General features: G+C 44.8%; 6 protein-coding genes and 1 long non-coding RNA gene across 10 annotated transcripts; all 7 read left to right on the plus strand.

Annotated features, from left to right (window-relative positions):
* Window positions 1–139: 139 nt before the first annotated feature.
* Window positions 140–1,518, plus strand: LOC129602419 (uncharacterized). Its single transcript, XR_008692405.1, has 3 exons — window positions 140–367; window positions 564–1,003; window positions 1,172–1,518. It is a non-coding gene; the product is annotated as an uncharacterized LOC129602419 (long non-coding RNA).
* A 467-nt stretch (window positions 1,519–1,985) lies between these two features.
* Window positions 1,986–5,196, plus strand: LOC129602414 (uncharacterized). Its single transcript, XM_055501420.1, has 7 exons — window positions 1,986–2,273; window positions 2,335–2,475; window positions 2,820–3,191; window positions 3,682–4,302; window positions 4,366–4,488; window positions 4,669–4,912; window positions 5,080–5,196. The coding sequence occupies exons 1-6, from the start codon at window positions 2,126–2,128 to the stop codon at window positions 4,794–4,796; spliced, it is 1,533 nt and encodes a 510-aa protein (XP_055357395.1). The 5' UTR covers window positions 1,986–2,125; the 3' UTR covers window positions 4,797–4,912; window positions 5,080–5,196.
* Window positions 5,197–6,912: 1,716 nt separating this feature from the next.
* Window positions 6,913–10,376, plus strand: LOC129602415 (uncharacterized). The gene is made up of 7 exons (XM_055501421.1): window positions 6,913–7,220; window positions 7,304–7,444; window positions 7,996–8,367; window positions 8,642–9,312; window positions 9,379–9,507; window positions 9,684–9,930; window positions 10,124–10,376. The coding sequence occupies exons 1-4, from the start codon at window positions 7,076–7,078 to the stop codon at window positions 8,968–8,970; spliced, it is 987 nt and encodes a 328-aa protein (XP_055357396.1). The 5' UTR covers window positions 6,913–7,075; the 3' UTR covers window positions 8,971–9,312; window positions 9,379–9,507; window positions 9,684–9,930; window positions 10,124–10,376.
* On the plus strand, window positions 9,256–11,531 carry LOC129602418 (zinc finger protein 567-like). Its single transcript, XM_055501428.1, has 4 exons — window positions 9,256–9,312; window positions 9,379–9,507; window positions 10,362–10,565; window positions 10,714–11,531. Exons 1-4 carry the CDS (start codon window positions 9,256–9,258, stop codon window positions 11,275–11,277), a joined length of 954 nt encoding a protein of 317 aa, XP_055357403.1. The 3' UTR covers window positions 11,278–11,531.
* A 381-nt stretch (window positions 11,532–11,912) lies between these two features.
* On the plus strand, window positions 11,913–14,690 carry LOC129602416 (uncharacterized). 2 transcript variants are annotated; one of them, XM_055501424.1, is made up of 4 exons: window positions 11,913–12,475; window positions 13,224–13,333; window positions 13,364–13,688; window positions 14,180–14,690. In XM_055501424.1, the coding sequence occupies exons 2-4, from the start codon at window positions 13,241–13,243 to the stop codon at window positions 14,311–14,313; spliced, it is 552 nt and encodes a 183-aa protein (XP_055357399.1). In that variant the 5' UTR covers window positions 11,913–12,475; window positions 13,224–13,240; the 3' UTR covers window positions 14,314–14,690. The 2 variants fall into 2 exon arrangements, with proteins under 2 accessions (XP_055357399.1, XP_055357398.1); XM_055501423.1 differs by having other exon boundaries at window positions 13,224–13,688.
* A 345-nt stretch (window positions 14,691–15,035) lies between these two features.
* LOC129602417 (msx2-interacting protein-like) lies at window positions 15,036–17,065 on the plus strand. 3 transcript variants are annotated; one of them, XM_055501426.1, is made up of 5 exons: window positions 15,036–15,506; window positions 15,661–15,903; window positions 15,968–16,171; window positions 16,253–16,414; window positions 16,493–17,065. In XM_055501426.1, exons 1-5 carry the CDS (start codon window positions 15,480–15,482, stop codon window positions 16,628–16,630), a joined length of 774 nt encoding a protein of 257 aa, XP_055357401.1. In that variant the 5' UTR covers window positions 15,036–15,479; the 3' UTR covers window positions 16,631–17,065. The 3 variants fall into 3 exon arrangements, with proteins under 3 accessions (XP_055357401.1, XP_055357400.1, XP_055357402.1); XM_055501425.1 differs by having other exon boundaries at window positions 15,037–15,506; window positions 15,661–15,906; XM_055501427.1 differs by having other exon boundaries at window positions 15,038–15,535; window positions 15,661–15,906.
* A 766-nt stretch (window positions 17,066–17,831) lies between these two features.
* LOC129602413 (transducin-like enhancer protein 1) lies at window positions 17,832–19,646 on the plus strand. Its single transcript, XM_055501419.1, is given in 5 exon segments — window positions 17,832–17,842; window positions 18,338–18,695; window positions 18,783–18,964; window positions 19,212–19,384; window positions 19,387–19,646. Coding segments are annotated over 5 exon segments (984 nt in total).
* The last annotated feature ends 754 nt before the right edge of the window (window positions 19,647–20,400 follow it).

Consider the following 20,400-nt stretch of genomic DNA (forward strand, 5'->3'; position numbering starts at 1 on the left):
ACGGAACACATTTATTTAACCAGTGATCTTTGCCTGTAAAAATGAGTTTTTATCGTGAGAACTGCGATCCATCAGTCCAGTTGGATTCTCTTTTGTACTTACTGGTCGATGGCGTGAAAGGGGTTGTTTTGCAGGCTTCTCTCGAAGTGGGTTTGCAGGCGGGCAAAGTGGTCAATCCGGAGCGCGACGGATGCGTGCGAAGGAACAAAAAAAGGAGTGCCCGGTGTGTCACCGTGTGGTATTCAAGGTATACGGGCATCTAAGGAAAGAACATCCAGGATATGCATCTGAGAATTTTAAGCATGCTTGCGAAACCTGTGGAAGTCGGTTTCCGTCGGTGCGGTGCTTACACATCCATATTACGAAGGTATGATTATAACGGCTGCAGCAGTGCACTCCCGAATTTAAACTGTTACAATCATTTTCTGTAATTATTCTGTTAGTTGGTTGTTTTTTGCCGTTACAGCAGTATTTTATAGGTGTGTGTCAAACGTTGTCCTGATTTATAATACTTATATTATGACAGTATTTATCACACTGACGGATTCTTATAATACTAACAGAATCATCCAGCACCACCTCGAGCGGAATTACCCGCGGAAGCGCGTCAAGCGGCCATCGATTACATGCAAAAAACAGGACGGCTGTCGTATTTTTGTGCCAGCTGCAGTAAGTATTTTCTGAAGAAATCTGTGTTGGACATCCATGAACTGTCGCACCGCGTACTGCGAGATCATCAAGGGCGTCCAGAACGAAGCTGTCCCGTTTGCGATTTCACGGGAGCCAGTTTCGCCGAATTGGCGCTGCACACGGCGGAGCACGCGGTTAGCGCGAAGGCGAGAAAGCAGTGCCTGCTCTGCCCCGATCAAGTCTTGACTTTACCAACCCATTATAAAAGAATCATCCAGAGTACCGGGAAATTGTCGGTAGGAACGGGCAGTTTCAGTGTCCGAAGTGTGGAATGAAATGCCATTCGAAGCATCATCTGAACGAACATTTGCTGGTAAGGTCATAGACTATGGTTTAACGTGGTAAGTGCTGCGGTAGTCATCGAATTTACTGTGTTGCCAGTTGCAACATCAGTAATTGCAGATATCCGTTTTAATTTTCATGAACTCCGCGTTCGTCTTTTGTGCAAATTAATTTTTTCCGATTCGTGTTTTGTTTGCAGACACATGATAAAATGTATAACTGTCTGTTCTGCACTCAGCAGTTCGAGACTCCCATTGCGCTTGGTAAACACAACCTGACGCATCAGAAAGACGGCGCCTTTCCCTGTCCCAAGGAAATGCACGATTCGAAGACGGGAAACGCTGTTCTGTCGGGCGATACCTTCGAGGTCATGGGCGATGGGTCCCCGGAGGGAATCTGAAAGATTACAAGGACTTAATAAGCGCAGCATAATAAGGCCATCCGTTTCTGCTGTCGGCTGATAACTGTGTCTATATAATCATCTTTACTTTGATAAAAAAATTGGGACTTTTGTACCACTGATCTGAATTAAATGCTTTAGCACAGCGTGTGCTGTATCATTTATTTAGGTGACTGCTATGCGCCCCGACAAACCGGGCGCATAGATTTTATTTTTTACCAGATGCAATTTAACTACGACCACTGACCAGCTGCGGCAAATTTTTTGTTCGATACCTCTTTGTCATAACACGTACTCATCGTGCTGTTATATTAAGCACCTTTATGCGAATTTTGGCAACAGCTTCAACAATAGCATCTACAGTAATGAAGCATGATTCTATCGTTTAACAAGAATTCTTCATGCACTTACTTTCTGTTACAAAAAGACTGAAATGAAAAAAATAATTTATCGAAGATGAATACGAGTACGAGTACAGAAGCTGCTTGCTTGCTAGTACTGATTGCTCCCATCTTCGAGGTGGCAGTTCATCATGCATTTGCACAATCTTTGAGCTCGCAAACTGTCAAGAAACTGAAACTCACAAGTGACAAGATCACAAGAATTTAATTTTGTGTTAGTGTATAAACTGACTCCACGAAATTTTTTTACTGGCTTTTCCCGCATTGGGAATAAGCAAGCAAATTATTGAATGCTGATAGTTTCGTTGTCAGTTTTATCTGGCTTAGCCAAATATTCCGCGTCTGCGCCATCATGGAAGTCGACTGCTGTTTGCCTGGAACGGTCGATAGCGAATCGCTCGATCCGCGCCAGGATTCACAGTTGCCAGATCTCCCCAACCTGCTAACTGTGCCGCCGGGATCGTATGGCAGCGGGATACGTCACCGACAGGAACGGCTCTGTAGGTTGCTGCCAGTGCAGCAATTTGCTTCTGCAACCAGACGACTTGTGGTCCCTTGCAGTTTGCCGTGTGTGTCAGCAGTTTCTGGAGGAGCCGTGTTGGTTCCATGCCAAAAGCGTTCCCAACGAGAGCGTGGTTCCCTTCGCACTGGCCAGTCTGCATAAAATCTTGCACCTCGATGTTTGCGCTAATTCCTCCACAGGTTGGGTTGGTCCGTGCAATCGCATACTCGTTGTTACTCAATCAGTTAAATAAACTGATTCATGGTTTACTTTTCTCCACTGGCACTTCTTTTTTTCACATGCTGGTTTTCGCGTTACGTTTCTTATTTCGTATTTTCTGTCTTTTTATTTCTTAATCGACTTGTCCGGCGTATTTCGTTAAAGTACTGCACTCCATTAGATTAAATAATTTATAATGGTGTTATGTGCTGGTGTGCAATAAACTCGAATACAGTGTAAACCATAACAAAATGGTGGATATTTTGACAAATGGTAGATGGAGCAAAGTGAGACGCGCCATATGCATTTCCCTATCTGTTTGCAGGGAAGAAAGTGGTAGCGAATGCTCGAATCCCGCCTCAGACCGTTTTTGGTCCCTTGGTGGCTCCCCTTACGGAGAAATACAGCGATACCTGTGTTTATGCATTTCGCAGCGCGGAAGACGGTCAGTTGCGTTTCTTCCAGCTGGACTCGGAGCTCTTCTCCAACTGGATGCGCTACGTGCGTTTCGCGGAGAATTTGGCGGAGGAGAATCTGGCCGTTTATCTCCGCGGATCGCAAATAGTCTTCGTCAGCGTTAGGAACATTCTGCCCGGCGAAGAACTCAAAGTCTGCTACTCTGCTAAATACGCCCAATTCATTGGACGCTCGGATGGGCAGAGTGGAAGAGCAGGAAATGAGAGTTTTTGTATGACAGGTCAGCGTGTTAAGTATTATTTAAAAATAAGCACCATCAAGATACCGGTAACGGTAATATCAAAAGGTTTTTCCTGTACTTAGCAAAGTAAATACTCAATACTCAATAATTTTCTACGTTTTTAATTCTGGAAACGCGTAATTTTTGAACAGTGTTATCGTGTATTTGTTGTTATCGTATTAGTGAGTAGTGTTATCGTCTATGGTGAAAGTAGTATATTTACTCGTATATGGTGGTCTTTTATTTCGACAACAGCCAGTATACATAACAAAATGCCTGCGCCGATTTACACTAATAAAAATGATCGAATTTAAACGTTAAAAAAACGTTTAAATTTTTACTCGTATATTCTTCTTTTATTAATGTCCTACCTGTTTGTGCGGTAGAATGACAAGTGCAATGTGCTATGCAATATACTGTAGTGCATCGCTTCATGGTTCTTGTGTCCGCCAGTATTTGGTTTGCAAATAATGCCTATTGTGTTTTGCAGCTCTGGAATTTGCCGAGCACAGTGAGAACATCCTACCGCAAAATCCCCCTCAAACACCAAATAGCGCTGGTGATTGGGATAGCGATTCATCCAGGACGCTGCTGACTGAAAAGGACGGAAGTGCTCTTCCGGCTTTGCAAGCCTTTCCGTACGCACTGCTCATCACACCGCTAACTGTGCACAATGTTGACGAAGGGGACAGTGTTACACCGCCTTCGAAACGCAGATGTCCGGCAGATACAACCGCGACTGTGGCGTCTCCACTGGCAAGCCAGGAATCTGCAGATTTGCAGATGGACGACTATGGGAATGCGTCATCCTTGTCACTGACTGGTAGCGGGAGCTTGCCATCGGTGAAAACCAGGGTGATACGCGAAGATTCTCCCGAGATCGAGTACCATTCCATAGTGAAAACACCCAACGAATGGTGTAGCAAAGAAGAGCCGAAAGCGAGCACGGAAACGGTGCTGAGAAGAAGCACCCTCCGATCTGCCGCCAAGGAAGTCGTTCCGGTGATCGTGGATACGTGTGACGATAACGAAGGAGGGCTGACTGGGAGATTTCACGTGGAAACGGATTCGGACTGGTCACCGGAAAACGATGAAACGTGTGATGGAAATGGTAAGCAGTGAGTCAGTAGTGTAGGTGATATTGTGGTAGTAAAAAGTATTGCTGATGCTGCAGACTCTGATGATGACGACTGTGATATGAACGCTGAACAAAATTCTGGGCGGATTAAAGACCAAGCTACCAGGAAAGCGAAATCTGGGAGAATGGCGCCGTTTCGTTCAAATGGTCCGCCCGACGGTAATGGTGAATAATGGGGTCAAACCGTACATAATTGCGATTTACTACGAATTATGGAAACAGATATCACTAGTAATTTTTGTCGACAAAGACGGACTTATATCGTGAGAGATGCGACCAATGCAATCCAGTTGGCAGCTCTGGTCTGCCCATCGATGACGTGAAGCGATCGTTTTGCAGGTGGCTCTGGAAGTGGAGGTGGAGACGGCGTTACAGGCGGGAGAGATGTGAATCCAGGGCGCCACGGAAGAGAGGGAAGCCACGAAAAGAAGAGTGCCCGGTGTGCCACCGTACTATCTACAGAATAAACGCCCATTTAAAGCAAAAACATCCGGAATATGCGTCCAAGAATTTGAAGCATGCGTGCGAAACGTGTGGAATGCGATATCAGTCGATGCACGTTTTACGCACCCATATGTCAACGGTATGACTAACCGGGTTTAGAAACCGAATTTAAACAAGTTTTTTGTTTCTTGTAGTTATCAGTTGGTTGTTTTATTTACCTTTTCTTAATTTTCATACTGCGCCTTTTCAGTAGTATTTAGGAGTGTATCAAACGATATTATCCTCTTTCATATATGTTATTCACAGTACCATCCGACACCACGTGGAGCGGAGACAACCGCGGAAGCGCGTCAAGTGGCCATCGAATATATGCAGAAGACAGGATGGCTGTCGTATTTCTGTGCAAGCTGCAAAAAATATTTCCTGGATAAATCGTTATTGGGTATCCATGGATTGTCCCACCGAGTCCGGGAAGAACATCAATGGCGGCCGGAGCGAAACTGTCCAGTTTGTGGTTTTACGGGATCCAGTTTCGCTGAATTGGCGGTACACACGGCGGATCACGCGGTTGATGTCCGGGGTAGGAAGCAGTGTCTTCTTTGTCCCGATCAGGTCTTTGTATTGTCGGTACATTATAAAAAGAATCACCCGGAGTACCGGGAAATTGTCTCCAAAGATTGGCAGTTTGAGTGCCAGCAGTGCGGGATTAAATGCCATTCAAAGCATCGTCTGGATGGACATTTGCGGGTACGGTCATTGATATGGTGGTGCAAGATGGTTTACATTGGTAAACTTTATTATAAGGTAAAGAGGAATTGTCGCATTTGCAACACCAGACCTGCAAGATTTATAATTTAGTGATCCATCCATGAAAATCGTGAATTAACTTCCGGATTTGTGTTTTATTGCAGACGCATGATAAGAGATATAGCTGCATTTATTGCGCTCGACACTCGACAGTTCGAGTCTCCCGTGGCACTTGGTCAGCACAACCTGACGCATCAGAAAGACGGCGCCTTCCCCTGCCCCTTGTGCCCGCGGACGTACCCTCTGTACAGGTCATTTCAGTCACATTATCACACCAACCACGTCGTCAGCAGCGTTTTTGTCTGCGAAATCTGCCAAGTCACCTACCGGAACAGAAATCGACTGAATGCGCACATGCAGATGCATATGAAAATACGCAGCCGTAAGACTGGCGGTTTGCTTGCACTGCAGGCGGACAACGCTTCGGCGGATACCGTCGAGACGTTCTGCGATGGATCGACGAAGGAATCTGAAAGATCACAAGAAGGGCTCAATGAGCGCAATAATCAACCCGATTATGGATCTCCAGAGATGCTTGCAGACGATTTGCCTTTTTTAGACAGTTAAAGGCTTCTTGGATATTTGTGTGAAATGAGGCGGGCCAGTTTGCTCAAACTCTTACAGTTTTGCGCATGTCAAACTGTATTTATTTTGTCATGCATTTTATACTGTGAATACTGTCTTCCACAACCTTCGGCAAATTTTTTGCTGAACACTTTGCCGTAGCAGATATTTTTGAGTATGTTTGGCAACAGCGCATACAGCATAACTGTATCCTTTACCTTTACGTATGGTACTTCATTACCTACTTTCTGGTACAAAAGCTTGAATTGACCGAAATAAAAAATTGTAAATTTTTGAATGATAATAATTATATGATTACGAATATACATACATGTATTATCTTAATGATTTATTGGGCAATAGCCACCCGAATAATAATATTGCAAGCGCTGACACACTACTTCACAGTTAAAATTTAAACATTAAAAAAACAACCAAAATCTCTGTCCACTCTAGGGTTAAAAGGTACTGTAATGTGCTTAAAACAGCCGTAGCGTTTCCTTTAACAACAGGCTCAACAGCTAAATTAAACTCTGCTTGAGAATATTATCTTAACTTTGGGATTAAGCTACACAACCGATACTACTCGTACAAATCATGCAAATGCAAAAAGTCAAAGATTTTTGCCTTACGCGGTTTAGGCAGTCAGCTGTTTACGTGTGGATAGCATTCACACCTTCGAGGTGGCAGTCGGCGTATGCATCTGCAAATGTTTCAATCTCACAAACTGCAAAATTCCAAACAAACAAACATTTGTAAATTACCGTATGTTTGCGTTATGAGTTCCAGTTTTCTAAATCGGACTTGTTAGCTATTTCCCACGAAATGTTATAGATTTCGGTGACGTTTCGAGCGTTCGGGGAAGGTACGCGGTTGTCAAAAGAGTTATCGGCCGTTGTAGCCACATATTCCGTGCCTAATCTTGGAAGCGATGGAACTCATCTTCTTTTTGCCTGGATCGGATAACGAATTGCTCATTCCAAGCCAGGATCCCCCGTTGCAGGATCTCCACAATCGGCTAATTTCATCGGAAGGATCGCATGACAGTTGGATACGCCATCGACAAGAACGGCTCTGTATGCTGCTGAAAACCTCGTCGCAGAATGTATGACGATTATCTGATGTTGTGACGAAGGGTTTCTTTGCATATTCCCTTTAGTTTGTGCTGCTTGCCAGCGATTCTCGGAGGAGCCCTGTTGGTTCCATGCCAAAAGCGTTTCCAACGAGAGCGTGGTTCCCTTCGCACTGGCCAGTCTGCCTAAAATCTTGCGGCTGGATGTTTGTCCTAATTCATCTACAGGTGGGTCCCGATTCTGTTCTCCAATGTTCTCTCCTCATAAAGTGCATTCCGCAGCATTGTTATTGAACAAATTATATTTAAATCGAATAATTTGAGATTTCCTTTCTCTCCACCCTCACAAATTTATATCGCGTGTCAGTTTTATTTTCCGCCTTACGTGTCTATTTCGCTCTTACCGATCTATCTGTACTTTATTAATACACTGTACAGTCTGTATTATACAATATTCAATTATGTTCAATTGTGTATAACATGATATTGTACTTTTTTTCCTATTTTTCGCGCAGTTGTACTTTTAATATTTTTTTACTACAGACTTTACGTCCTTTTTGTGGTGTGTGCAGTAAATTTGGTAGTATAAATAAGTAAATAGAGTATTTAAATTTGTATCATTAAAGTTAGTTTTCAGCGCAAGCATTTTTGACGGGTATCGGGTTTTTCTGAATAAAATAAAACTAAATGAATCAGGAAACATTTCCAGACATTTGGAGAACTGCTTGATGGATTAAGTGATGGTGGGCGTGCAATGTGCAACACCACGTCTTTTGCAGGAAAGAAAGTGGTAGCGAATGCTCGCATCCCGCCTCATACCGTTTTCGGTCCCTTGGTGGCTCCGCTGGCCGAGAAATACAGCGATACCTGCGTTTATGCATTTCCCAGCCCGGACGACGGCCAGCTGCGTTTCTTCCAGCTGGACTCGGAGCTCTTCTCCAACTGGATGCGCTACGTGCGTTTCGCGGAGAATCTGGCGGAGGAGAATCTGGCCGTCTATCTACGCGCATCGCAAATAGTCTTCGTCAGCTTAAGGACCATTCTGCCCGGCGAAGAACTGAAAGTCTGCCTTTCCGTAAAGTATGCCGCAATAATTGAACGCGCGAATACGCTGAGCTGGAGACTCGAAACCGAAAGGTGTTGTGTGACAGGTTAGTGTGTTAAATACTGGCGAATTAATTACCAGTGTACTAATTTTTTAGCGTTGAAATTTAATTAGTATGTGTCACTATGTGGTAGTGTACCATCGCTGGGAGACTTTTCAATACTTTGATGCATTCATAATGTTATGCACGATGCGAGTGTTTGAAAACATATATTCTTTATTTCTGTTCTAGTAGTATTGCATGTTTACATGTACGGTGTACTTAACATCACAGAGTACCAGCAAATATGTTTTATGAATAAAGTCTATCGTATTTGCAGCTATCGGGTCTGCCAAGCACACTGAGCATCCTCCACCTCTGGATCCACCTAAAACGCCACTGGAACCTTGTTCGAACATTATCCCTGCTGACTGGGATAGCGATTCATTACAGGCTCCTATTATGACTGGAAATAACGAGAGCAGTCTTCCGAATTTTCAAAACTCTCCCCACACACTGCCCAGCAGAGCATTAGCTGCGCATATCCCGGATAGAGATGACAGCGTTCGACAACCGGTCAAAAGAAGATGCCTGGCAGATATATCCGCCACTGCGCTTTCCCTTCTTCTACCCAGGAATCCGCAGATTTGCGAATGGACGACGATGTGAATGCGCCACCTTCGCCGCCGGCTATTAACGGGAGCGTACCACCGGTTAAGGCAAATACGCTGCGCGAAGATTCTCCTGAGATCGAGTACCATCCCACTTTGAAAAAAGCCGAGTTGACCAGTGACAGTTGCCGCAAAGAGCCGATAATAAGCGCGGAGACGGTTTCGAGAAAAAGCACTCTCCGGTCAGGGGTCAAAGCAGTCCTTCCACCTGTGGAAACGCTCGCTATGCCACCTGTTGATACGTGTAGCGACAAAGCAGTGTTTACGGGGAGATATTATATGGATGTTGAAAGCGATTCGGATTGGTCACCGGAAAACGGTGAAATGTCAGATGAAAATGGTAAGCTAACGTTGTCGTGTATGCAGTCAGTGTTATGGCAGTGAAAATTTGCTTTTCATTCTGCAGAATCTGATGAAGATGGCTGTGATATGGATGCCGAACAAAAATCTGGGCGGATTACTAACGCAATCACCAAGAAAGCGAAGGCATCGCGAATGGCGCGGTCTCAATCAAATGAAGCGCCAAGCGGAAATGGTAAGTGATGCTGTTCTAAATGACTGTGTGTTAAAATGCGCCTTACCGAAACAGATAAATTGCTAGTAATTTGATTCATTATTTTTTTGGATTTAGCCAGATTTTTTTATGAGCTGCGATCACTTTCGTGGATCGCTCTCTGTTACTTTGCGATGACCGGGAATTTGATTTTACAGCCGACTTTGAACCCTCGCAAACAGCAGACAGAGCGTCAGACGGGCAGGACTCTGTATCCAAGGGAAAACCTAAGAGACAAAGGAACAAAAAGATGAGTGCCCGGTGTGCCACCGTGTATTGTGCAGATTAGTCGCACATTTAAACCAAGAACATCCAGAATATGCATCCGCTAATTTGAAGCATGCTTGCGGAACGTGTGGAATGCGGTATCAGTCGATGCAAGTTTTACGCATCCATATGACAACGGTATGAGTACTATGGTTGCAGCAGTACACAACCAAATTTAACTGTTTTTATTTAGTTATTTGTTTGTTGGAGCTTATTTATTTTTGGAGGTATTTCTATTATTCATCCTACTGTTATTCATCATCATACTGCTGCTTTGTCGTTTATATACTGTGTAAATTAATACTTATGTTTATGGTTTTTATCTGCATAGCATCATCCGGCACTACGTGGAGCGGAGCCAACCGCGGAAGCACGTCAAGTGGCCATTGAATACATGCAGAAGACAGGATGGCTATCGTACTTCTGTGCAAGCTGCAATAAATATTTTCCTAATAAATCGTTATTGGATATTCACGAATTGTCACACCGAGTACTGGAAGATTATCAAGCGCGGCCAGAACGAACATGTCCAGTTTGTGATTTCAAGGGAGCCAGTTTCGCCGAATTAGCGGTGCACACGGCGGATCACGCGATTGGTCCCCAGGGAGAGGAAGCAGTGTCTTTTCTGTCCCGATCAGGTCTTTGTATTGCCGGTACATTATAAAAAGAATCACCCGGAATACCGGGAAATTGTCTCTAAAGATTGGCAGTTTGACTGCCAGCAGTGCCAAATGAAGTTCCATTCCAAGATTCACTTGGACGCCCATATGCGGGTAAGGTCATTGGTGTGCTGGGTACATGAACAGTTTAGCGTGGTATGTTTTGCTGCGCGCCTGCTGTGTTGCGTAATTAATCGTTCCTGATTTACAGTACAGTCAAAATCGCGTCTTGTGTCGGGAATAATTTCCCCGTCTTTTGCAGATTCATAACAAACATAAATGCGTATACTGCGCCCTGCAGTTCGATAGTAGCCGTGCGCTCAGTGGCCACCTTCAAACGCATCAGAAAGACGGCGTCTTTCCATGTCCCATGTGCGCGCGGACATTCCCCCTGTTCAAGACGTTCCGGGTACATTACCAGCGGCAACACGACGTCAAGAGCGTGTTGGTCTGCGAAGTATGCCAGGTCGTGTGCCGGAATAGAGTGCGCTTGAAGTTGCACATGCAGTCGCATAATAAGGATTACCGGCACGCATGCACCCAGTGCGGGAAACGCTTCCATGCTGTGCGCTATCTTCGAGCGCATGTGCGATGGGTGCACGAGGGGAATCTTAAAGAATACAAGAAGGACTACCTCAATAAGCGGAAGCAGAAGGAGCAAAAAGGATTGGTGGAGGCGTACAAGGATCCCCGGAAGAAATTGGCCTTCGAGGATTTCCCCTACAAATGCCACGAATGCCAGCTGGGTTACATGCGACGGAGTACACTGATGAATCACGTCAAAGAGAAGCATCCCGATATGGATCCGCAGAATGTCCCGCTGTAGATGCTCGCGAAAGAATTGTGATTGTACAGTGCGCGGATTTGTTTTAAGGGTTATGCACGTTTATCTACACCAGAATCTCCCTTATGTCACTATGTTGCACAACGTTTTCGTATTAACTTTTAATTTATTTCATTTTTGTATTAACTTTTTGATTTATTTAAACAGTTTTTTATACAATATTTATTATATTTAACGGCTGCTGAAGAAACATTGCCATGAGGAAGGGTCTTGTTCGAAATTGTACGCCACGGAATGTAAACCATTGCCATAGTCTGATAGTCCATACCGAATGTAGAAATGCGGAACAATAAAGTAGAGTAGTACAGAAGCGCAATTTTTTCGGATAACTGTCATAGTATAGAATTAGTAGAGAATTTCTTTGAAGAATCAGATACCGGTATCAGTGGCACACTGGCCACTGCCATCACAGATTTCGTAAAGATATGGCTTAATTTTCACACCATATTATACTGAGATGAGGCACAGCCACACGCTTTGTCCTGGAAAAGGCGGATTTGAATTTTGAAGTGCCTATTAACCGCCTACAGGTGACGGTTGCACCGACATATCGTGAGTCGCGGACTCACTGTTACTCGCTGCACGAGCAGGAATGTTCGACGGCCTAAAAAATTCTGAAAGCAGCATTCGTTTGTACCTGGTTTTTTAGTTTTCATCTGGTTTGTACACAGTTCAAGGTTTTTAATTTTTTGCGTCGCTTCCCTTCACACCCCTAGCACTATTTCCTACCAGTCATTTTACCATATACCACGGTAATCGGGTCAACATGTCGGTGCCCGTGTATTCGAAAAATAAGCGCGGTGGCGAGCTGCTGACGCTGGAAGGGTACGAATACCTGCGGGTCCACGGGAAAGACAACCGTTGGCGTTGCCGTCTGAAGGAGCGCTGTAACGCCCGGTTGGAGATGAGCGACGAGCTGGCCACCCTGCACACGCACCACAGTCACGAGCCCGTGGAGCACATCGAGCAGAACGAGCAGGAGCACAGTGAACCAGCGGTGCACATCGAAGAGTCCCCGTCGCCCCCAGCGTGGTGGAGACGGAGGAGAACGAGCGGCAGACGCCTGAGAAGCCGTCCGAAAAGAGCGTGCATCCGGGGGACAGCCTGGAGAAGGAATGGGAGTACCCGGAGCCCGAGCCTATCATCAAGCCCGCGGCCTCCAACGGCAAATCCAAGACAGGTTCGTGGCGGAGTTCTCGGTTCCTGGTGTGATTTTTCCTTACAGTGTACTCCTAGCCGTATGCTTATCATTCGGCACTTTATTTTTCTGTAATCTTCAACCTCATTGTATTGTAAATTTCTTGTTTGCACTTGAATCGTAATCTTTTAGATTCCTAATTAAATTTTGAAAGTTTTCGAACCAGCGTCGAAAAATCAGTTACCGCTAACTGTTGTGATGTTCATTTTTTGGAATTTTTTTGCTCAGTTTGACTTTTTATTCTATCATATACTAGCAGGACTAATTAATCGTCTTACTGCAGTCTGCAGCCCCAAGTCATTCCTGCAGTTCTCGGAATTTTTAAATACAAAATAATAAAATTTTTCGGAATGTAATTACAGTAAAAACTAATAACAGTTTGTAACACTGCCCGTATTTCGTTCAGTAAATGAATTTCTGTTTTAATACTTAATTACGCCTTATGGTCTGTCACGTTCAGCGTTTTACTTGCAAAAATTACACATTTACCGAATGGATGATTAGTAATTTCGTCTATGTTGAAGACCTTGTCAGGCGCTGCTGTTAAGAAATTTAATGGCAGTAAAAACTCCTAAAGAAAATTTTATTTATTGACTGATTAATAAAGAGGCGGTAGTACGGTACGTGCTTAAGCACTCCCTGTTGACCGACTTGATTTACTGGGTGGCTTGGAAAAGGTTTTAAAATTTTCCTGTATTTCTTCTCGTTTTCATCAAGTGTTCTGCTGTAGGCGGCAATCAACGGGCGATGAGCGCCGTGAGCATGAACGGCATTGTCAAGAAGAAGACGGTCAACAAAAGCGTGAAGAAGAAGAAGAGGCCGACGGCGATGAAGGGAAAGGCGAAGAAGCCGACGGCGACGAAGGAAAAGGCGAAGAAGCCGATACTGGCGCAGTTAATGGCAAAGAAGACCGTGAACGGATTAGGTGAACGGGATCGGACTGGACGATTCACCGGCACCGGAAGTGCCAAGAAGAGCGAAAAGGCACCGGCTCCGCGTGCTTCAACAGCAGCGCCCAAATCCTTTCCGCCCGCTCTCCGGGTGCCACGGGTGGCCTCATCGCCTCCTCCTCCCGCAAAATCTCCACATCCTGGGATTGCTCTACCATTCCCGAAGGTCGCTGTGCCATACCCGAATATGCTGGAAAATAGCGGTTTCATGGGGACCGTTGGGGTGGAAGCCGGAGAAAAGTTTGGTAAGGGGATAGCGAATTGCGTGTTAAACCTCAAATAACTGCAAATCATATGAAAATAAATAAATAATGTTAAGCAGTATTACAAAAAATAATCATAAGTATTAGAAATAATCAAAAATAAAATCATGATCCGGTAATAGTATTTAAAACAGATAAAAATATTTTTTCTACTTTTTTATTTTGTCATTTATTCGCTAATTATTTCGTAATAGTATTTGATAACCAGCGGTTACGATTTATCGGGTTTAGTTTACGTCTGGCAATAATGACTCTAACTGGAAATGAGATTGCAGGCCAATATAAAATACAGATTTTTATGCTTAAGGATTTGTGGAATTAAGCCATTTGCGGTTAAATTAAGCCGCGTCGATGTGTAAATTGTAAGTATCAGTATTAGGCAAATTGTGAAGTAAGTCCGAGATTTTCTACATAAGGAAATCTCGGAGTAACCACAGTGCGACCGTTTTGAGACATATATTTGTATGATTTAGGGCAATACGTCACGGCCATGCTGAACACGCTCCGCCCCGAACGAAAGCGGCAGTACATGAAGGCCATTCGGAGAACCATCGCTGAGCTGGATCTGCAGGCGGCCGACCAGGATTCCGACGTCGAGATGGTTTAACGGGGAACACCGACAGTTGTAGCGGTTTTGTTTGATGGGTGGTTTCCGAGGGAAAAGGCTTTTTTTGTAGAATATCATTGTGTACAGATCTCTTGCTTTCAGTTCCATGTTTTTGATGGCCGGCTCATTTTTACATCGCGAGTACAGTATCATTCCGTTTTTTGTTGATGTGTGCAATGATTTGCGAACCATTTTACCATTTTCTGCACGGGTTGATGGTGCTTGAGTATTTTTCTGTCCCTTTAAAATTTTTTGCTCTGTGCAAGACCTCGAGTTTAGACGCGTAGCATTTTCTTTGGACCGATTGACTTCGCTGTAGGAACTGTTGGAATAGGCTGCAAAAAAGCAAGAGTTTTTTTCGAAATAAAAGAATAAAGATGTCGTAGACGTGTTCAGCAGTGCCAGTATGTAATGCACCTGTACCTTGTAGGTAAGCTTTTTTTGGCAGGTGATTTCGCAAATTACCGCCATCCTTTGTGCTTCAGTACAGTATCTGTACGTCAACAGGACAGATACATGTATACTTGTAAATAGATGTTACTTCTGGATAAAGTAGCAAATGGACCATCGCCTGCCAGTTATCGGTTTTATTTACTAAATAATTCTGCGCCATTCTACATTTCTTTTGACACTAATATTCGCCTAAAAGATGATGCCAAATGATGCCATAATGACATAGATATCTCAAATTGCAGCCTAGAGAAAATCTCACTACGCCCAAGTTTGCCCACTCTACCAGTACTGGTCCAGTAGGGACAGACTTTTATTTACACAGGAGGTAGTGCTCCTGCCTGTTCAGATTTGCCAGTCTAGGGTGCAGCTGTTTAGCCGTAGTCTAGTTTTATAGAGAACAGAGGAACTCAGGATAGACTCCTCCTTGGAGGTTTCATTTGTCAGACGTGGTGCAGCCCGCTGCAGAGTGCAGACACGAGGCTGCAGACGAAGCATCGAAGCTGGCTGGCAGTGCCTGCCATGCTCAACGTGTGCAGAGCGCATGAGGACGTTTTGATTACGCTGTTATGAATCTGCTCATAATTGGGATTCCGTAAATGCCCCTACGCGCCAGTCAGTTCTTCCTGCCATTTTCCTAAAAGCCGTTTTTCCTCGCTACTGTATTTCGACGACACCCGCACGCTCCTACCGTCACGTATAACTTATACGCAACGATGGACCTTGTCACTGGAATGGACTATGTTAGTCAGGGGTTGAATATGTTTGTCAGGTAAAACGATCAGTTATATCGCTTACATACATATGTGATATTACTAGGTTCTTTGTCAAACTTCCAGGTTACTTGGACTAAGCGCCCGTACTTGCTTGAACGTACATATAGTTTATGCTTTTTAGGGAGTGCAAGGTCTTATCCTGAACGAACCTCCGAATCAGCCCAGGGCGAATGTATCTTCCACTGTTCAGCCTCGGTCTGCTGCTGCATCATCTCAACCCGCTGCTGGGAGCAGTCGCCAGAGTTACGAAGAGGAGTGGGAGCAGCTGCGGCAGCTCGAGAGGATCTCGAACGCTGGTTGGCAACAGCAGTCCAACCAGGGGCCATCTGGAATGGCCATGCAGCCGGGACCATCGATGTCAACAGTGGTAAGAACACTACAACCATAATCACGGTGTGCGTTGGTTTCTAACGATGGCGTTATTGCAGAATTCCTTCCCCGTAGTTTGGCAGGGACAGTTAGCGCTCAAGAACGATCACGCCCTGGTTCGCATGCACATCATTTCCGGAAATCAGGAATTATCGCGACTGTCGCTTCCTGGTTTTCCTGATCCCACTCACAATGTGCTGAAGATATCGCAGCGTATGCCCCTGGAGCAGGCCCAACTTCATCGTGTCTCCTCTCAAATGAACGTATGTTGCATTATGTGATAGTTTTTGTTTTAGCGGATTCGCTTCATCGGCTGAAATGCATCGTTTGCATTTGCTTCACAGGATACCGACGCGCACTGTGTATTAGTGGCTTGTGCCACCGGAAAGTCGGCTGCTGAACAGGCTCATGAGGGCGATATGTTACGCAATGGATTTGTGAACTATTTCACAGGAAAACAGGCAGCTGGAATTGTTAACGTTGCCCTGCACGGTCCGAATAGCCCGGTACGTAATAAAACACTCTCGAGTTCTAGTGCCAAATAGTGTAGACGATGAACATTACCTATAAGAATTTCCTTGCAGATACAATATGTAATTCACTTCTTCCCACCGTGCGACTTTTCCAATCAAGCCTTGGCCCGCTTTGGACCCAGTGTCATGCAGGCCATACCAGAGCAGCAGCCGCATCTTTTTGTTGTCATCACTAAAAGTTGGGTGTAACTACAACCCCGGTCAACATCCTGAAAGTCGATGAAAAGTACCCGTAGTCCCGTTAATCAACCAATCAAAGCCTTCTGAGCCATTCTCGTAACGATGTTACTTAGTATTCCAAAATGGATGACTGATCCATGCCGGATGGATTATTCCACACGAATTCGAAACCGAAACAGTTTACACCCAGTGTCGAACAGTGAACGATCGCATTTGGTATATGGTTTTACGAATTTTTAAATTGTTTTCTATCCGCGAATGAAAGCGTCAGTGCGGCTGTCGGTTGGAACGCGGCAGTATTATGTGCACACAATGTGCTCCTACTGGTTAACTTTTGATTAAATACATTCATGTGTGCGTGATACTGTGTATCGCATATTGTATATTTTTGTTACGCTTATCTGCATATTATTTACGTGAATTTTAGTATCATCTGCATTTTCGTGTCGGTTGTTCTTTGAAATATTTCTTTCTCAGTGTTTGGAGTTATCAGAGGTATTTAATAAAGGAAATACCTACCTATCCGCCGCAATGGCGTGTTTGCGGTTGTTTACGGTAATTTATAGTTTACTGACAAGATTTTTTTCTGGCTGCAAAGAGTTAGAATTCGCAAGAACAAATACAGCCAACAGCGATTCAGAGCTCCAGTAACTGTTTTAGCTGTACCATACGAACACTCTGCTCGTACCGTATATTTTATATTGTGGTACTCGTACTGTTTTTGCAGTATTTTGTAGTTAGAGTGCTTTAATACTAGCGGTCTTACTGCTGCGGCGCTTTCAGATTCGAGGCAGTGAGACACACATTATTGTATTGCACGTGCGTGGTTTTCTGTAAGCTCCAGAAGCGCCCAGAATATGAGAAAGATGTTACGAATCAGTTTATCTTGTTAAATCCTCTTACAACGATGGGACTGACCTCTTTTGTCAGCATTTGCCAGCATCGACACAACCTGGCACACGCAACGGGACCATGAATCCGCTTAGCTCACCCTGAACGAGTGAGCTGTCGAAGGTTTATTCGGCAGAAATGGGCAGTGAGTTGGAGTAGTACTCTGTAGTATGTATCTGATTATGCTTTGAATACCGCACCATCGAATTACCAGTCGGTTGTTTTAACAATCGTCCTGATTAAAACGTTTTTACACGATTGCCACTAACTATTCACATTCCTGTCAGACACGCATGAGCTGTAATGGACTTATTGGAATATGTCTGTCAGGTACAGTTCTGTGCAAAATTTTAGGTCAACTTTAAAGTACCCATCCCTGCTTGAATTTAGGGAGTGCAGGGTATCTTGGGCCTGGGCGGGCCTTCAAATCAGCCTGAGACTTCAAATCAGGCCGAGGCAGATGCTCAGTTTGAAGTGATCGGTAAGTGCACAACTGCAAACAATTGGAGACTGCGCACTTTCAGACTAGCAGCGAATGACCTTTGGTTGTAAAACGAAAGTTTGCAGATATGAAATTTTGGGCACTTGGCCAAGGCAAATTTAAAGACGGGACAAGAATAATTACCCGTTGTTTTCGGTCTTAAAAACGGCAGATCTCAGAAAACTTAAGAAAACCGAGAAAGCTAAGAAAACTTAATAATAACTAAGAAGTTAAGACGGATTAGAAAAAGACTAGGTCGACTTCGTGACGGACAGACAACGTGCTATCCGACCACAATGGCGGTAAATTGGCGGGTCAGCTATTCGATTCTTTTATGATTGTAGACAGTTCAACTGTCCCAGCCCAGACGTCGCCGCAGTCCAGCACACCGCGCGAGTTACAGGAGGGGACCTCTCTCCCCATGGTGATGTGGTGTGCGCGGTGGCCATTAGCAATCCGACGCGGTACGTGTTCACCGGCGGAAAGGGCACGGTGAAAATGTGGGACGTCTTTCCCAACGGGACGGCCAGTGCACCCACTGACTTTCGGCCACCCACATGCTACGGACTCCTTGAGTGTTTCGACCGGACTGTCTACATTCGCTCTTGTAAGCTGACGTCGGATGCATGGCAGTGCGCTGGTTGTCGGTGGGGAAACAACGAAGCTGTGCATCTGGGATTTAACCGGCGGTGGTTTTCCCGGGTAAGAAAATCAGCTGCCTTTACATACCACGCTCGCGGTTCGCATTATTTTGCAGTATGTATTAATGGAACGTGGCATTTGGTGCAGATTAAAGGTCAGCTCTTCAGTCAGGCACCGGCGTGCTACGCGCTTGCACTCTCCCAGGACGGCAAGCTGTGCTATTCATGCTGCTCGAATGGGAATATCATCGTGTGGGATCTGCACAACCAGAAGGTCATCTTGCAGTACTGTGGACATTCCGATGGGGCCAGCTGTATTGACATTTCCAGGTAAATACAAAGACAAGAAGGGATTTCTTATCGTGATTCGTGTAATATTTTTTTGATCAAATGGTTAACAAAATTGTGGAGCACTACAGGCCCAAGTTTTTCCCAACCTTTACTAACGCTGCAATTTTTGACAGAAATCTTTAAATTATAATCAGCGCTCTGGACCACAGTGCAGCAGCTGCAGTAAATATTACGTCAGCAAGATAATACGAACACGATGGTTAACTTCGATTTGCACCGGTTACAGCGATGGACTGACACTGTGGACGGGTGGTTTAGATAATACAGTCCGCTCGTGGGATATCCGCAACAACCAGCAAAAGAAGCAGCTTGATTTCCCGTCGCAGATCTTCAGTCTCGGCTGCTGCCCGACCGGCGAGTGGGTGGCGGTGGGCATGGAAAACTCCACGGTGGAAGGGTTAGCACGTCCAACCAGGATAGATACCGACTGGAGCAGCATGAATCCTGCGTGTTGGCTTTGAAGTACGCCCAGTCGGGCAACTGGTTCGTCTCCACGGGGAAGGATAGTCAGCTGAACATCTGGACGAATCCGCAGGGATTCAATCCTTTTATGGTTAAAGAACCGGCATCGCTGCTGAGCTGCGATGTGGCCGCCGATGGTCGGTACGTGGTGACCGGGTCGGCTGCCCGCACTGCGACACTGTACGAGGCCATATACTGACCCTTCTGTGCGGTCTCTGGAAACTAGCTGCTTGTACACCGAAGGCACTACCAGATACGATTTCTGCAGATTTTGAAGGCTATAATTTAAGACTGTTTGCGGTTTTTTCATACATGTACAGATACATACATAAGTTTTACTAAATTCAACTTTTTTCTAATACTCATGGTTATGGTCAGTGCTGTTTCATGAAAATTGTAATCGTAAAACTGTCTGTTGTTTTTTAAGTGGCCGTTCTGGACATGCCTTTGTGACGCAATAAGTACAGTAGTTTGTCGTTGTGTTGTCCAGTACTATAACAGCTCTGCTGAACGTTTCGTATTTCTGTACAGCAAACATGTTTTCCGCAACTGTTGGCTAATCAATCAGTCCCATGTAGTGTTGGCCTGAAATTAGGTTAAAATTCATACAGTTAAATAATGTACTTGTACACCTATTTTATATTTTTAACCATTTGTTACTGGACACGGATGACCTTTACTAGGAGTTGAGTCACCGACAATTCGTTGATAATTGACAAAATAATAGCGCTTTACGGTACATATGTTCAATAAAAAATTTGGGCACATACCGGGACGTTTGGCGAAGTGACAGATAGATCCCCCCGAACTCAACTTCCAAAAGTCTCAGAGATCATGGGACCTACCGCTCTGCAATGCGTCACTGTCAACATTGCTGGACGTTTTTCGTGACGATGAAATTAACAGAGCTCGTCTCCTTGCTCAATCTAAACCGGAAGCCGGCATCTGGTTAA

The sequence above is a fragment of the Paramacrobiotus metropolitanus genome, unplaced genomic scaffold (genome assembly GCF_019649055.1).
Source record: "Paramacrobiotus metropolitanus isolate TYO unplaced genomic scaffold, Prichtersi_v1.0 Parri_scaffold0000448, whole genome shotgun sequence".
Taxonomy (NCBI): domain Eukaryota; kingdom Metazoa; phylum Tardigrada; class Eutardigrada; order Parachela; family Macrobiotidae; genus Paramacrobiotus; species Paramacrobiotus metropolitanus.

Coding starts and splice junctions, on each gene's coding strand:
- LOC129602414 (XM_055501420.1), top strand. CDS start 2,126: ATGGAAGTCGACTGCTGTTTGCCTGGAACGGTCGATAGCGAATCGCTC. Junction 3,192..3,681: donor TGAGAGTTTTTGTATGACAG/GTCAGCGTGTTA, acceptor TGTGTTTTGCAG/CTCTGGAATTTGCCGAGCAC. Junction 4,489..4,668: donor TTCAAATGGTCCGCCCGACG/GTAATGGTGAAT, acceptor ATCGTTTTGCAG/GTGGCTCTGGAAGTGGAGGT.
- LOC129602415 (XM_055501421.1), top strand. CDS start 7,076: ATGGAACTCATCTTCTTTTTGCCTGGATCGGATAACGAATTGCTCATT. Junction 7,221..7,303: donor CCATCGACAAGAACGGCTCT/GTATGCTGCTGA, acceptor TATTCCCTTTAG/TTTGTGCTGCTTGCCAGCGA. Junction 7,445..7,995: donor TTGTCCTAATTCATCTACAG/GTGGGTCCCGAT, acceptor CGTCTTTTGCAG/GAAAGAAAGTGGTAGCGAAT.
- LOC129602418 (XM_055501428.1), top strand. CDS start 9,256: ATGTTGAAAGCGATTCGGATTGGTCACCGGAAAACGGTGAAATGTCAG. Junction 9,313..9,378: donor TGAAATGTCAGATGAAAATG/GTAAGCTAACGT, acceptor TTCATTCTGCAG/AATCTGATGAAGATGGCTGT. Junction 9,508..10,361: donor TGAAGCGCCAAGCGGAAATG/GTAAGTGATGCT, acceptor TCGCCGAATTAG/CGGTGCACACGGCGGATCAC.
- LOC129602416 (XM_055501423.1), top strand. CDS start 13,241: ATGAGCGCCGTGAGCATGAACGGCATTGTCAAGAAGAAGACGGTCAAC. Junction 13,689..14,179: donor GGAAGCCGGAGAAAAGTTTG/GTAAGGGGATAG, acceptor TGTATGATTTAG/GGCAATACGTCACGGCCATG.
- LOC129602417 (XM_055501425.1), top strand. CDS start 15,480: ATGGACCTTGTCACTGGAATGGACTAT. Junction 15,907..15,967: donor GACCATCGATGTCAACAGTG/GTAAGAACACTA, acceptor GCGTTATTGCAG/AATTCCTTCCCCGTAGTTTG. Junction 16,415..16,492: donor TGCACGGTCCGAATAGCCCG/GTACGTAATAAA, acceptor ATTTCCTTGCAG/ATACAATATGTAATTCACTT.